Source organism: Perca flavescens, chromosome 20 (genome assembly GCF_004354835.1).
Source record: "Perca flavescens isolate YP-PL-M2 chromosome 20, PFLA_1.0, whole genome shotgun sequence".
Lineage (NCBI taxonomy): Eukaryota > Metazoa > Chordata > Actinopteri > Perciformes > Percidae > Perca > Perca flavescens.
In genome coordinates this window covers 18,738,372-18,754,563 of record NC_041350.1, presented here as the reverse complement: position 1 = coordinate 18,754,563, position 16,192 = coordinate 18,738,372, and the positions used below count along the sequence as shown (strand labels likewise).

Genomic DNA, 16,192 nt, shown 5'->3' with positions numbered 1-16,192 from the left:
GGTGCAAATGACAAGCCTTTATGCAAAAACCTTGCTAACTATGTTTGCCTGTGGTCACTTTGTTGAAATTGTGACAAATGGTAAATACCAGATGCCCCAAAATACAATATGGTAGTGGGGCGCTTCAGGTGTTAAGCTGTTAAATCCAACCAATGAACATCATTTTTATTTTGATGCCAACTTGAAATAGACATTTAAGAAATGATAATTTCTGTGAGCCATGTGTTTCTCTGAGACTCAACTGAAGTTCAACAATAATTACAGTAATACTGTAGAAAAAGAGCAGGATCCAGGTTGTTAAGGTAACTGTATCTGTCTTTCTGCTTTAATGTGGAGGCACATGTTGTCTGCTGCACTGCCAAATGCTGTTATCTGGGCCCAGAGGACTGATGGCAAATATTTTTGTGGGGATACATGTGTGTTTTTGTGTGTGTAAGCACACGTGTGTATATGTTGTAGGCCTAAGTGTGTGTGGCATATGTATCTTAGGTTAATGATAGTGGGACACAATTTCAGTCTAATTAAGACATCACCCAATCTAGTTTTCTTTGATCAGTTTATTGGACAGGCTGCACTAATACTAGGCGCTTATACTTAATGTACTATTCTCTATACCAACACAGTGGCAAACAAACTGCAACCAGAAGGTCATAGTGCAGCTGTTTGAGCATTCATTCACCCAGCATGGGGACTACTTTTACAAAGACATGAGTGGGTGAGCAATAAGTGGACAAATTGAATGAAGGCCAAGATCAGGGCTCAGATTTAGCCGGGCCCCTCTCAGCTAACAGCTGTTAAAATCAAAACGGACCAGTTGTGGTTTATTTTCCAACTAAGCAGGATGTGAGAAACCGGAGGTAGCTGGTTTGTGTGCGTTCCATTGATCAGGGATGTTAATCTTCGGAGGATATGGAGAGAGGTCCTCCCAAGGACAGGACAATGAAAAGGCCCTATTGATTACTGGAATGTTGATCAATCGGTCCCAAGACAGATAACAAGACGTACAAGTCTTGAGTAACCAAAGGTATCTTTTAGAAAACGGACTGCACAGGTTGATGATTTTTTTCATATTCCGGCAACCTAAAGTGAAGCATACATATGAATTCCACAATCGGCCTGATTCATAGGTTGGTCTTGGCAAGTACTACCTCTGTCTCTCTCTCTCTCTCTCTCTCACACACACACACACACACACACACACACACACACACACACACACACACACACACACACACACACACACACACACAACCCACGTATGGCCATTCCAACCAGATCACTAGTCCATACCAGATTAGTAGACCCATACACGTTGTTGCTAAACCATATAATTAAACTAGACCTTGTAAAATTTGAAAAATCAGGCTGCAGTGCTTTCACGTAGTCACTGGAATGTTGTTTTCACACTTGGCATGAAAGAACGTGCTGATGATCTTGTGTAACATAGAGGGGAAAAGGGAAGCAACATAAAACCAGTTGGAACTGGCAAAAAGGTTATGTGTTGGAGGAGCTGATTATTTATTTTTTTTGAAAAAGAAATAAACAAAAGAGCTGAGCTACAAAGAGAAAGCGGCCTGTTAGTGTTGATAATTTCAAATAAATAAATATAAGAGAAAGAAGACCCCTAATTTATAAAACATTGACTTTGCTATCTAAAACAAAGAAAGATAGAAAATAAAACCTCAGCTGGTTTACAGGCCTGCTTTTGGTGTTAAAGTTATGAGAACGCTGATTACAGTGCCATACTATCAAGGCATAGAAAGATGATTGAGTCTGACATTTTTTAACTGATAAAAATTTGTGAGGAAATGAGAAATAAATAAATGTGTGATAGTCAATGTGTGACAACACTTCAGGGGCATTTTGTGCATTCCTGCGCACTGCTCTTTCCACCAACCACCCCGCCCCGCCCCCCTGGCACGGATCTGCGCGATCATTGGTTCTCTCATTAGTCCCCTGAAAACCCCGCTGGCCAATAGTCGTTGAGGAGGACGGAGCCTTTCCGGTGGAGCAGCTCTCGCGCCTACAGTGGTGGAATCGAACGTCCCCGAGCGCACACGGCGTAGAGAGGAGAGTACGGCGCACGAGTCTCTGGAAGGAAGATAACGGTTTCTTTTTTGCCCCCGTTCCACTCAAACAACAAGAACAAACCAAACCTGATTTTTTAGGGGGGTTAGAGAGTCTTCTCATCACAAGGAGGAGGGAAGGATTGGAGTCGCAAGTTTTTTTTTTTTCTTTTTCGTTTTTTTTCTTCCTTTTCCTAAAAGAGGATTCTGTTTCACTGTGGTTTGTTCTTCGCTCTCGCCGCAAAGATGATGGTCGGAGAGGTCGAAGTGAAGGAGCGACCGAGGCCGAGTCCCGACTATTTGATGCAACTATTAAACGAGAAGAAGCTCATGACCAGTTTGCCAAATCTCTGCGGTATCTTCACACACCTGGAGAGGCTTCTTGATGAAGGTAAGTGCCCGTCTGGAGCGATGTTAGAGACGCAGGGGAGTAGGGGAAGCGTGACCACGGCGCAGTCCGGTGTCGGCACGGCTTCGCTTGGCGTCCCTGCTGCATAACGTTAGCGAGACCCGTACGCACACTGGCAACGGGGTACACCGATATTGCTGACCGTGGCAGGCACAATAACACTTGGCTACAACTTCCCCCGAGTAATACCTCACATCCTAAACGGGGACTCCAGTATCGTTAGTATCCAGTGTGACTGTCTTACCATAGACCACAGTCCGATGTGGATTTGAGAGTTGTGTTGCTACCTTAGGCTTCCACGGAGTTTTGCTTCGGCACTCTTGACTTTGTGGCGACAAGACGAAAACTTTCTCCCACGCACTTAAAAAAAATCAGAACTAACGTTACCTATCGCTGTCAATGTATTAACAAAAACTGACCACATAGAGATTGTGAACCTTTCTCTATGTTTATCAAGTGTGCAACGTTAACGTTACCCCAATTAATTAAGACGGGGCCTGATTCCACATGTTCCACAGCAATTTAGCTTGGGTTAGCCACATTGCAAGCTAGCGAGCCTGGGCGTCTGCATTCCATTGAACTCTTCAGAAACCATGACGGTAGCGTCAACTTAGCTAACGTTACGTCTTTTAAATAAAGACTTAACCGAACATTACAGCGATTCTGACACATTTCAAGAAGCGTTACACAAGTTGTCTTTTGCTTTCTTTATTTTTGCTTAGAGGGGTCTGTTAGTTGCCCAGCGGCCGAATTTAAAAGCACGGAGGAATGTGTCTGCTTGCTGCCCAAACAATGGCCATTGAGTTGTTTCTGGGAGGGGGAGTGCACGAAGATTATTTCAACGGTCTAACTTTTTCATTATGAAGGGGCACAGTTTTGTTTAGCTAAATTCACTTGGCTACTACATTTGTCTTAAAGCGAGGGTATACGCTCTCGATTATATTTCCTTCCCTTGCTGCAGCAGTAGTCGTGTTTTATTTTTTTTTTGCCAGTCAAGCGTGCCCTACCAAAATTGCGTCGCCTTTTGTTGGCAGCGCCGTCCAGACGGGATTCGTCTGTCTACGTGTATTTTCTACGCTTTGTCACATGCAGCGGCGCTGATAGACGAGGCTTATTCGTCGTTCGGTGTTTATAGTATCAATACCATAAGCTGGTCTAAGCGGAAGGTTGGACCTATGCTTTATGTAACTGAGCTGGGGACACTAGAGAGCGCCACAGCCCCCTAGCAGACTGTCCCCGTGCTGTGTGTAGTGTCAGACTGGACAACATGACACTTTGATAAATAACATAGGCATTCAGACTAATTTGCGAGATAAACGAGTGATTTCTTCATAGACAAGATAGGATAGAGCAGCAATGCATACCTCATAGTTTCGGTTGCATGTCTGGATGAGTAGGCTCTAGTATGTAGTTGTTAAACCGGTCTGCAAAGATTTGTTTTGCTTCCTTGATGGGTAATAAACAAAACCCTTAAAGGCATCGAGTGGACTGTCCTCCCTTTCTCACTACTACAACAATGCAAAAATAAATGTAATACTACATGAAATAGCCCTACTCAAATTAAGCTTAAATCTTAATGTTCATTTAATGCAAAAGAGAGAACATTGTCCCTCTAATATGCCACAGACACGTATGAGTGTTTCTAGAAATATTATAGTGCTTTTCATCTGGAAAAAGTGGCACTTCAGTTTCAGGTTGAGTTTCAAGCCTGCAGAAAAAAACAAGAGAGACAGATTTCTTGGGATGTGATGCTAAAATTTCTCCCACATTTTTGCAACCATATTTTGTCATTGAGAGCAAACTTTGATTACTCTCCACGCCCAATAAATGCCCTACAAAAGAGCATTATGGAGATTTTTTAAAATTCTGACAGAGCCACTTTCTTTATTGGACTCAAATGATTGGTGTGTTAATGTTTTCATTGAGGGGAGAGTCAGGAAGCACACTTGTTTTCTTTTTAATCCCTGCTCCCCTTTACCATGTCCCAGCCCCCATAGTAAAAAAAAAAAATAAATAAAAAATTGTCTGAACAGTAAAGAAAAGGGATCATGCTTTTGTACCTCTCATTTACTTTTAACAACTAAGCCGTAGTGCTGTTGGCATGCTGTGTGAGCTTACCCACTGCAAACAAGAAACCGTGTTTTAGCTTCGGTGCGGTCAGCAGTGACAAAAATAATAATATATTTTATTATTATTTTTCTTACTGAACTTTACTTTTTGTTTCGCTAACTAACAAAAAATTCAGTTTTCAAAGCCAAATGACTAGGTGTACTAGGCATATGATCACCTTTCTTTGCGTTTTATCTGTGTCACCTGCTAATATAAACCACCAAAGCTGTGCGCTAACTGTCGGACTAAAGAGCAGAGTAGGAAATACATTATACCCTGTAGAGATGATTTGTGCTTAATGTAGCGTAAGCAGTAACTGCTTGTAAGACATTTAACATGTATAGACACGCTGTAAATACTGCGGTACTCATTTTGACCAGTGGGGATCTGAGATTTATAAAGTAAAGGTCATTTAGCTGATGTCGAAAATAAAATGGTGGAACTGATTCACTTGTCATTCTTTCTTAAAATAAAAAAGCTTTTTCAACATGTAGTTTGATGTCTTGGGCCATATGATTGTAATGCTTTAGAGGAAGTGGTTTGTGAGGGGTTTAGACTTCAATCCTGTAATGCTGGATTAGACGCATCTGTGCAGTGTTCGGCAGATAACCGTTCCATCCACTGGTGTTTGAGAAATCAGGGCTGGGAATCTTGCGACTCTCCAGCTTCAGTCTCACTCCTGTAAAACCCCACAAGTCTGAGGTTTCCACAGCACCAGCCCAAACTGTACTCTGCTGCCAATAAAGTGTGTGTGTGTGTGTGTGTGTGTGTGTGTGTGTGTGTGTGTGTCCACCTCAATGCAGAGGACTGTCTGGTTCCTGTTAGGGGCGGTTTTGTTTGCTTTCCCCTTTGAACGGGGCTGAAGCTCTGATGCGATATTTGGGGCCAGCCTCCTCCCACTCCCTGTCCCATACTGGTGAAAACTGACCCCACCCAGGGTAAAACCAAAAGCACAATCCAGCCTGTGCAATTTTTGTGTCTAAAAAAAAAAGAAGAAAAAAGTGCTCAAACTAATATCCCTTCCCTTTTGTGTTGCACCATGTGGCCTATGCTGACGGATTGCAGCAATTCCAATTTACATTTTTTTTTTTTTTTTTTTTTTAAATGGTAGTTTGAGGTTGATAGCGATAACATTTTTTGTGATGATAAATGAAGCATGTTTTGCGACCGTGGTTTTGCCAACAGTAAAAATAAACCTCACACTTGGCTGCAACTCTAAGTCAGACAGGATCGACTCCAGAAGGGAATCTTGAACTTGTGGTATTGTGGTGTGAATTACGTTTGATCTGAAAAGTTATTTTGTTTGGTGTGTGTGTGTCGTTTACCTCATCAGTGTGTTGCAGGAGACTTCTCAGTCAGTTCTGGGTTGCAACATGAAAAAGCTATTTATTCTCAAGCAGAGGTAGAAACCTAACCAGTCAGTGTCCTAATCTGTCAACAAGGCATCAAGACGTCTTGTCTCCTGAGGGAGAATTTTTTTTTTTTTTTTTTTGTTGCGATAAGATTACAATGCCCGCACTACTCATTTGAGTAAGTAGTGTTTCATAGGTTTAATAGGCTCAAATGTGATTGAACATCTTAAATGCCTTCCTATTGTCAGATTTTAGTGTTCCTAATAGGTGCAAAAAAAACAAACAATCTAGCTACAGTTGAATGCTTCAACCTCTTTCCCAAATTGTCCATCTCTCAAGAGTATATTCCAACAGCTGCTTATGTCTCCCTCGCCCACCCTTCGTTTTGTGAATGTCTACACAGCTGTTTCCATGGCTGAAGAAAGCTGACACCACCCTTGTGTGTGACGACTGCTCCCACCCTGCTTCAGTGGCGTGACTGCATGGGCGCCCCTGTTACATTCCCAATATGTGTGTAGTCGCTCAAGGTCACTCTGGCCGATTGACAGGCCCTTTTTTGGAATCACCTTGCGTTGCAGTTGTTCATCTCCCTGAGGTGGCACCTGCTATGGAGTTTTTTTTATTTCTCTTTTTGATCTGCCAGCCAACAAGCTGCTTCAAACTGCAATATTTTCTCTTAGCAGGAGGATACAGCCCATTTAACATCTAGAGATGTAGCCTAAAAGTGAAGTGTAGGCGCTGTTGTAACAGACCATAGGAGAAAGGGAGGGAAGTGTTGCGGGTGTTTCTATGGGGAACAGAATAGTTGAATAATCAAATATTTATATATATTCTTACCTTTTTCTTATAGGCTCATTTTTTTTTTAGCTTTGTTTGTGTAATGGATTAAATGGTCCGTTGTTCCATTGCAGGCTGTGTGGCAACATGGTGCATTGTACCATTTTTTCACAGCTACAGCCCCCCCCTTTGCATTTAGTTTTGTGTCTTCTTGTTTGTCTCGGTGTGCCGTGATTTAACAGGACCTTCCCAGGAGAGCTGTCAGCATTTGGAGGACAAACTGTCTGCTGTCCACTGTGGTGCCTGTGTAGGGAATTGGTCCTTTGGGAACAGCTGTATAGAGAGAAGATTTTGATAAATGGGAGAATATTAGGAGTCTGTGTTGGGTTTTCTCCTTGATGTCCCATATTTATGTCAATCGGTCTATATTGTTCTCTCCCTTTTTTCTGTGTCTGTCTGTTGCAGCAGCACTGTTTTCTCCCACTCTAGGCTGACCCTTGGCATTTCACTGCACAGGGCTAGACCTCCACTAACTCCTGACATGCAATCAATTTAGCAGCTAACAAGACTGAGTACCGCTTGCAAAATAAGATACAGATTAGAGACGTGAGAGAGCAGACAAAGAGAGAAATGGGGGTCTTAGGCCAGGAATGTTGTTTCAAGCAGAAACTTGTCATATCACCCCACCCTTACCCCTTTTCTTCTCCCCATATTCTCTCCCAAAGCACCACTTATAAGCTGGAATTTAATTAACCGAGAGCTGTTCTGTGAGCTGGTTTACTGAGCCGTCGCCACCAATGAGAAAGCAGAATTGGAGGCTTTGTGCTGTCTGCCTCCCTCTTGCACTCAATGTGGTCCCTCTTTCTCAGTCTCTCCTCCCTGGTAATAAATTAGGTGGTGGCATAAGTCTGACAGGGTGAGGTGTAGGGGTTGCGGCAGGACCCAGCGTTTCATTGCCTCTTTCTTCTGACGTGCCTCTGCCTAGCAGCCCTCCTAACCAGAAGCCCCACCGCAGTGCCTGTGTGAGCTTCAGTCCCTGTTCTAGCAACCCCAGACCTATCTTGCTCCCTTGGCCCCACTCCAGCCCCAGCAATGCCACCCCCCAGCGGGTGCTGTATGATAAAGTCATCCAACGACAGCTCTGGGCTCTTATCTCAGGCCTCAATCCTGTGAGTGCTGGGGCCTCCTTATCACTGCTGCCTCTGCCTGGCCTCCTGTCTCCGTACCCTACCCTGACTGCCTGGCTGACTATCTGGCTCGCTGTCGCCAAAACTAAGTGTCTTCCTTTCTATTACTCCCGGCTGTTAGACAACACATTGCTAGAGGCAGTTTATCTCTTTCTTTTTTTTATTCCTCAAGCCTTAAAGCGGAGCAATCACATTAAAATGAATAGTGAATAAGGTAACTAGATGCACAGTGAATTTCGTTGAAGGAATTTCAATGTGTGGTTTCTGTCAGAGGTGTTAGTGTTAGTGTTAAAGAGGAAGATTAGGGGATGTTGTAAGAATTATGTCACAACAGCTTTCTGACACAGACCTCTTCATTACTTTGGGTTGTTTATGCCTTTTTCTGAAGCCATGGCTCCTCCCATTGCCCTTGACCCAGGTTATGTCAGCTTTTTACCATTTGTTTCTTGTGCAAAAACATCTACGGGAAGTAACGCCCATTTCAGACAGGAATGGACTATGGTGAAGGCCAGTCAGTGGTTTGTTTTTCCTTCAGACAGACATGGAGAAGGAGGGGTGAGGGAGAAGGAGGGGTGTGGGGCTGTTTTTTGACTGGTGATAAGAGAAGCTTGCTCTTCTTGTGTCCTCTCACCTTTCTTTTGATTAATTTAGATTAGATCATGAATCATAGCTCCTGTCCCTCCTCCACACATTTGTGTGGATACGCAGCACACACAATATTTCTCAGCAATGAGAAGTATGGGCCCCACCCTACTACATTCTTAGTGTTTTAAATGGCTCTCCCACCCCCTAACCCACAGTACTCCCCCTTATTGCCTTATGCTTTCTCTTTGTGCCTTCGTTTTTAAGCCTCTGAACTGCCACAATAGACATAGTGTCTATCAATTAGGTTTTTCAGGAATCATACCAGCAACATTTGTCACTGTTCCTTCCCCATTTTTATCATAGAAAAATGAACTGAATGCTCACTCTGTTCCTCTCTGACTCACCCACCCCTCTGCATTCATTTTCTCTCTCCTTCCAGAGGAGGAATGGCAAGCGAGTGTTGGCAGCCAGCTCAGGAATTTTACCGGGAGCACAGTCCGAACACTTAACCTCCAGCCTGGTGTTTGTTTTCCCCACACACTTGTATTGTGTTTTAGCTTAGCTTAATGTGAATACCATCCACCGTAAGGCACAAAAACGTAACGTAGTTTTTGCTTCATGGCTGGACCAAGCAAGCTCCATTTTACTTGTATGAAACTATCAAAGTCCCATAATGTTTTCCTAAATTGTCAAGTTTTGTGACACACTCACTGCTATCTCACTGACTGTTTATATTCAGTGTCTGAAATTAACTTTTTGACTGACTGGCCAATTTGGCGGGTAGATGAAAAAATCCATCGGACAAGCATATTTTCTACCGGTCAAAATATTAATAAATAATAATATTAAATTGCAGTTTTTTTTTTTTTTACTTAGGTCTACATAACTAAACTTTATGGTTGGGGTTGAAGTCCTGCTAGTAGTGTGTCGGTCCCTCAAGCGGTTTCAGGAAAGTGTGTCCAACAATGCACAGAACATCAACACCGGTACAAGCCTACAGCTGTCCGCGGACACGGAGTGTGTCAGAGCCTCCCGGACGGGTGAACTGAGACTTCGTTTCCTGAGACTTCGTTTCCTGCTTGTTGGTCAACTGTTAATGATTGGTTACCATTTAATTACATTGTGCCTTTTGAAAGGCTGGCTGCCAAAAACTGCAACTTACTAGGTAATTAATTAGCCTGAGGTAAAAGTGTGTGGGTGTATGTGTGTGTGTGTGGGTGGGTGGGTGGGTGGGTGGGTGGGTGGATGTGTGTGTGTCGGCCCGCCCGCCCCTGCGAAGCTCCGATGTGCAGAGAAACGCAAGAAAGTAGCTGCACCTTCACCAAAATGAAGACTGAAAAACTATTTTGGTACAAACATTTACTCGCCATGAGGTGAATAGCCCTCTGAGATTTATCCGCCAAACTATAATGTACCCGCATTTGGCGACAGGAAAGTGTTAATTTTGGACCCTGTTTAGATTTGCAACATTTCCCCCTCATCCAAACTCTCTAGTCCAAGAGGCTTGCTAGCCCCATCCTCCATTAAACACCCCAGTGGATCAGTCTGCCTGTGGTTTGCAACCTTTGCCTTGGTTTCTCACTAGTTGCAGACTGGCCGATAAATCAAAGATGAATAATTTACCTGTCCCCCAGCAGCCCGTGTTGTTTCTGTGAGGTTTGTCAAGAGCAGGCGGTGCTGCCATAACCTTCCTTTAGGGCCACAGAAAGTGAGGTGGCAAGAGGTGGTAAGATTCCTCTGTAGCGTTCTGCCATCAAATATGAAGCAGTGGGACCGCCAGTCTTAACCAGTCTCATCTGCTTCTCTGACTCTCAACAGCTTCAACACATTATTTAGCCTGTGCATGTCAGAATCCATGTAATACTATTTGGAGTACTCCTGTTGCTCTTTCCTGCTCTCGTGATATTGTGCCAAACATGAGGTCCACAGCCATTGCTCAGTTTAACCTTTAATAAAAAGCAAGCATACATACATACATACATACATACATACATACATACATACATACATACATACATACATACTGGCCATTCCCTCAGTATAGTACTCTTTGAATGAAATTGGCATAATGTGCGTTTTGTGCTACCACCTTGGGTTATCTTGTCAGCACTGAGGAGAACAAAGCTGTGCCTAAAATAAATATTTTCAACATTGTTCTAAACAATTGCTAATATTTTTGGATGTTTGCCTTTATTAAGCTAGTAGCATGTACTAGTGATTACAAAGGACGGTCTTATTTTAGTCTTTATTAGATCTCAGAACCAGGTATCGGTTTAATTCACCTTTTAGAAATAACAACCATAGAAAACTCCCTCAATGTTTTGAAAACAACAAGCTTTACAAATTGTAAAGTATATTTTAAAGACTGTGTGTGTGTGTGTGTGTGTGTGTGTGTGTGTGTGTGTGTGTGTGTGTGTGTGTGTGTGTGTGTGTGTGTGTGTGTGTGTGTGTGTGTGTGTGTGTGTGTGTGTGTGTGTGTGTGTGTGTGTGTGGAGAGAAGGAGAGTAGCCTCAAAGCAATCATGCTGCAAGGCTTTCTGTTGACAGTAAGCTCTGTGTAAGTGTGCAAATTTTAAATGTTTATGAAAGAGTTCATTCCACACTGCAGTTATTCAAGTTCATGGTGTTTCTACCACCTGTGCCAGCCTACCCTCAATCGCCCATTTCAGTTCATACAGGCTTGCGATTGGATGCCGTTGCTTAACTCATCAGATCAGGGAGGGGTTCCAAGTAGAGAAGTACTGCTCAATTTGTTGATTGTGTTGATAGAATTTATGCTGATATCTATAAGGAGTTTTCACAGATTTCTAAAAAGTCACACAGAGTGGGCACTTATATTCACATTTTTAATCCACTGCCCCCTTTTACCTATCAGCAATGTTTCAGTTGCTTAAACTTCTGTCTCACTGACACAGTCCCACATAGTGACTGTCTAGCCTAACTAGAACTACATGTGTTGCACAGTTGTATTTTACAGAGGCTGTCTGCCTCGCAGACATGTGCTGTAATGTAAAACATGATTTGCTTAGCATAATTTATGCCCATGTGCAACGCGTTCAACCCATACTGATTGTAGCAGCACATGAAATCAGACTTGTACAACTGCAAGTGAAACTGTTTTGTGACTGTTGAGTTTGTTTAGAGTTTGTTGCTGCTTTGTGCTGTTTGTAGTGAGGCTTAAGTCTGTCTGTCCTTATCAGTTCAATGGTTTAGATGAGATTACAAAGCAGGAACAATGGGTGGTTTTGTATGATTAGACTTTAATTGGTCAAACAAAGAGCCTCTTTAGCACTGTGTGTGACATAGGAAAGACAGCATAAACCCTACAGATAACTGGCAGGAAAGAATGTGCTGTAAATATGAAAGGGTTAGTGAGCATGAGTCTCGTCCCTGTTCAGTTGATTGATTGTGTTCGCTGAAAGAAAAAAGGCGAGCAAGGCTGCCGAGAGCGAGGGGAGGATGGTGAATGTGATAAAGAACAGTGGGGGGAGACAGAGGATTCCTGTGTGCTGTGAATGAGGTCATTTGGTTGGTTATGAGGAAGGTCACTGACCCCTCCCTCAGCTCTGCACTCCACCCCTCTGTCTCTCCCTTCCTCCCCCTCGGCTAATGATACACAATGAGTTTTTGTGCGTTAATGGGCCAGGCGCACACACTGGGTCATTCCTACCAGTTCGCATAGACGTGTGAACACAAGTGATGTTTGTAAAACAAGTCCAATATATTGCAATGCATTTTTATGTGTTGGAATCATCATTTGGTATATTATTTTAGATGCGTGCTGAATGTTCTGTTCTTTAAGCTGCTGAGTGATTTGGTTTTTGCAACCCAAGACCCCCAATTCTATGCGGTTGCTTTTTTTTACATTGAACCAAACAGCGCCGGCATAATGATGCCCCAGTGTGTGATTTTTAGATGGCATGCTGGCATGCCGGAAGCAAAAGAGGCAGGACTTGTAACACAACAGCATCGGCTCTAGTGTGTGCGTTGATTCAGCTCGGTTACTACATCCACTGCTGGCTTAATGGCGGAACAACTCTGATCTGACCCATAAATTGAATTATGGGTCAGATCAATTATTAATTATAAATTAGAGATGCACTGATTTTTCATTTAGTTTGACCTGCCGATACCGATTTTAGCCGATTTCATATTTTCTAACCACTTTACAGCACACACAAATATTTGTTTTCTATCTTTTCTTTAATAGTACATTTTCATAGAACATTTTTTGAACAGATAATCGATTACTATAAAATGGAACAATATAAATTACTCCTGGTGTGGGAAATTCACACATATCTAAAGTGCAGTGTTGGAACCATTTTCTTCTTTTCACATCCAATATCTAACATAAATAAATAAATAAAGCCTTTAGGGGTGGGAATCCTAATCGCCTTACGATACGATATCATCACGATACTTATGTCACGATATGATATTATTGCAATTTTAAACATATTGCAATATTCTGCGATATATTGCAATTCATTAACTTTTTCAAATTTTTCCCAATTTCAAATTATGTCCTCAAAAGAACTTTGTCAACATCTGCTTTATCTAAAAAGCTACATTTCTGTTTGTTCATCTCACTTCAATTGTATTGCTGCAAAAATCAGACAGACAAACTGACCAACACGTATATAATAAAAGATCGATACTTGGCGTCTGTAAATCGATACAGTATTGCCACAGAAAATATTGCGATACTATGCTGTATCGATTTTTTTTCCCCCACCCCTAATACCCTTGCAGTATAAAGATATTTCTCAAAACACACACGCAGGTCTGTTTGAACATCAACAGTAACGTTACCTGAAAACAATAACGTCACCACTCATTTTACACACAGTTTAGCAACAAAACTAAACGCTGAGGGAAGATTACTAAGTTTTTAATGTTGGTTTGGAGCGGTATGCATCCCCCCTAAACTGAAAAGCGTTTTAAACCGTAACGTTAATACAGCATGTCGGAGGAATACCGTGTCTATTTTTTTATTTTTTGCAGCGGGGGTGCAGAGGGACCGCAGCGTTCGCTAACGTTAGCTTCTTGTCTCATCTGAGGTCTGATAAAAAGTAAATTCATCAAAGTCAGGGTGCCCAACACTATTTTCCAATAAACTAGCTGTCACATTTTATGGGACCCGTGTGAGTGCGGTTTTCATGTTCCAGTTGTTCAGCCTCAGAAGGGAGAGAGAGAGAGCGGCTGACTGTTCGCCTGAGATCAGTAGAGCAGACGGCTCTGCAGAGCTGCGGACTTTATGACATTTCATAAACAGCTGATGGAGCGGAAGTGCGCTGATGTTGCGCGATGTTAATCATGCGGCGCCCGAGTGAATTTGACCAGCATAAAATCGGCATAAGTCAGACTGACCGGCAGGTCGCCGGTCGTGGCCGGTCACGTAAAAATCTGCCGATGCCGGTCAATCTGTGCATCTCTATTATAAATATGCTGTAGCTATCTTACACCTGGTAACATGACTCACACAAAGTAAATGGACTACCATTGAAAAGTGGCATTGACTTTTAATAACTTCAATCACAGGTCTCTCTTCCTAAAACTTTTCACCTGGTTAGAGGTGTTCACTTTTCAGTAAACCAATCAGTTGGCCACAAAATTCATGATCCAATCGCAGCATGTCATCCTGCTTTAAATGTTTTCTCTCCGTTGCTGTCAGCTGTCTTTTCAGGAAAACGCTCAACCCTCCTCCTCCCCTTCCACCTCTGGTCTCGTCAGCCCAAGGCGAGTTCCCTTCCCTTCCGGCAGACCTCCACCATCACCAGTGTCTAGACTCCATCAGGGGATATGTCCTGTTTCTCTACCCCTTTTTTAAATATTATTTTATAACGATGGAGTCTAATCGCCAAAGACTCCCCATATTTCATTATGCTTATGTACAATAAACTTTTGCATATCTGCAACGAAGTCCCTCCTGATTGAAATGTGTGCAGAGACATTCTTGCCATGTTACAGGTTACTCAACTAATTGAGTTAAACGAATTTACTATAGAGTAGTTTGTTAAAAATAAATAAAAGCACAACCAGCTGACACAATTAACCGTTTTTCTTTACCTTAAAGATGCTGCACCAGCACACTGTGGCCTTAACGTCAACCATCTTGGCTCAGTGTCATTACATAGGAATGGTGCTCATAAAAGACTGACAAGGTGTTGCTTTATTGTCGTCTTGGATAAGATTACAGCTGCTCCTGTTTGTCCGGTTTATATATTTTCTTGCGGGATGTGCCAGGACACGCTCACTGACAGTGATTTTAGAAATGGAGTGATTTGATTCAAATTGCTGAGTGTTTGGATTGGATATATACGTTTTTTTTAATCACATGCATTGTGTGGGTAAATCAAATAATGAATTGTAAAACCTGGTGGTCATTTAGCGATGGTTAAAGGCAGCTGGAGTTGGAAGGTGTGTAGACACAGCAGGGCAGACAGGTGTGGGTATGAGCAAGGTGCCAAGGCACCAGCTGCTGTTGACACCTTAAGGTGAAGAATAGTCTGCCAGGAGATGGACTTGTCTCTCTCTGTCCCCTCTAATCCTTCTCTACCCTTCCCTGTTCCACCCTTCCTCTCCTCTCCCCTACTTTGCTTTCTTGGAGAGTATTTGTCTGACATGAGTTTAGGCTGTTTGTGATGGGAGCTGTACCGGCAACCTTATTTTTATTGAGCGTCTAACGCTTTCGACACTCTGCTTCTCCCTCATCACCATGATAAAATCGTACTTTCTCTGTCTGCGCCCCAGTTGCACACATGCATACAGTTTGCTTTGCTTTCTCCCTTCTATCACTTCCTTTTTGTCTTAACCATGTACTTGCATCCCCCAAATCTGTTTTCTAATATTACATTCTATAGTTGTCATACAGTTTTCCATAGGAGAAAATCAGTATTTGTTTTCCCGATGGAAATGCGCAGTTTTTCCTGGCTTTCTTTTTACCTATTGATATTAGCAGAGTCACTCTACTGCTCCCCTTTCTGTTTTCCTTTCTCATCTCCTGTTTCCCAAGATTTTTCTCCACCTGCTCTCTTCTTCCATTCGTTTTCTCTTTTGCAGCTTTACTCTCTACTCGTATGTGTGCAAAAAAAATTCAGCCTTGGGGCTACATTGCCTCTTTCATGTGAGGACCAGTGGTGACATTAAAGGCCTGCCACGCATTCTGTCGGTTTGCATCAGCCTAGCTCTCACTGTCTGCGCTCGGGACCCTATTCACTTTGAGGCAGATCAATGTTTAAAGGCTTAGCATACTGGAAGCTTGGTTAATGACAGTTGAGTCAGTGACTCTTTTGTATTCTCCCCTCATGACACTCTGACCCAGTTGTTACAGCCCCTCCAACGTCTTTTTTTAAATGCTCTAAATGGTATTTTCAACATGACTTGGCAGACAAAACCGATCAACTGAATGATCTCCAGGAGCAGACAACCAGACCAAACGCATAGCCAAAGAGCAGCTCCACTGATGATCTGCAGAGAAAAGGGAGTATGTCAGAGGGAGCCTTTTCCTCCTCTTTTCATTGTCTGTCCTTTTTTAAGACAAGCAATCTTAATATCTGGAAGTGCATCAGACAACGAGAGAGTTTTTCAGCGTCTCTAAACAGTGCCTGGCCAGTTTGTCCTTCATAGACAATTGGTATGTAGCTGTTTAATCTACAACTTCCAACACTTGCACCCAATCTATCCTTGTATAATCGGCCCAAAA

At 42.7% G+C, this 16,192-nt stretch overlaps 1 protein-coding gene across 4 annotated transcripts in view; it reads left to right on the top strand.

Moving 5' to 3' along the window:
- The first annotated feature begins 2,015 nt into the window (after window positions 1-2,015).
- qkia (QKI, KH domain containing, RNA binding a) overlaps window positions 2,016-16,192 on the top strand; it is an 85,101-nt gene continuing 70,924 nt past the window's right edge. For all 4 annotated transcript variants that reach the window (XM_028565149.1, XM_028565150.1, XM_028565151.1 and 1 more), the window contains exon 1: window positions 2,016-2,457. In XM_028565149.1, the coding sequence (XP_028420950.1) occupies window positions 2,313-2,457 (145 nt within the window). In that variant the 5' untranslated portion in view covers window positions 2,016-2,312. The remainder of the gene's footprint in view (window positions 2,458-16,192) is intronic.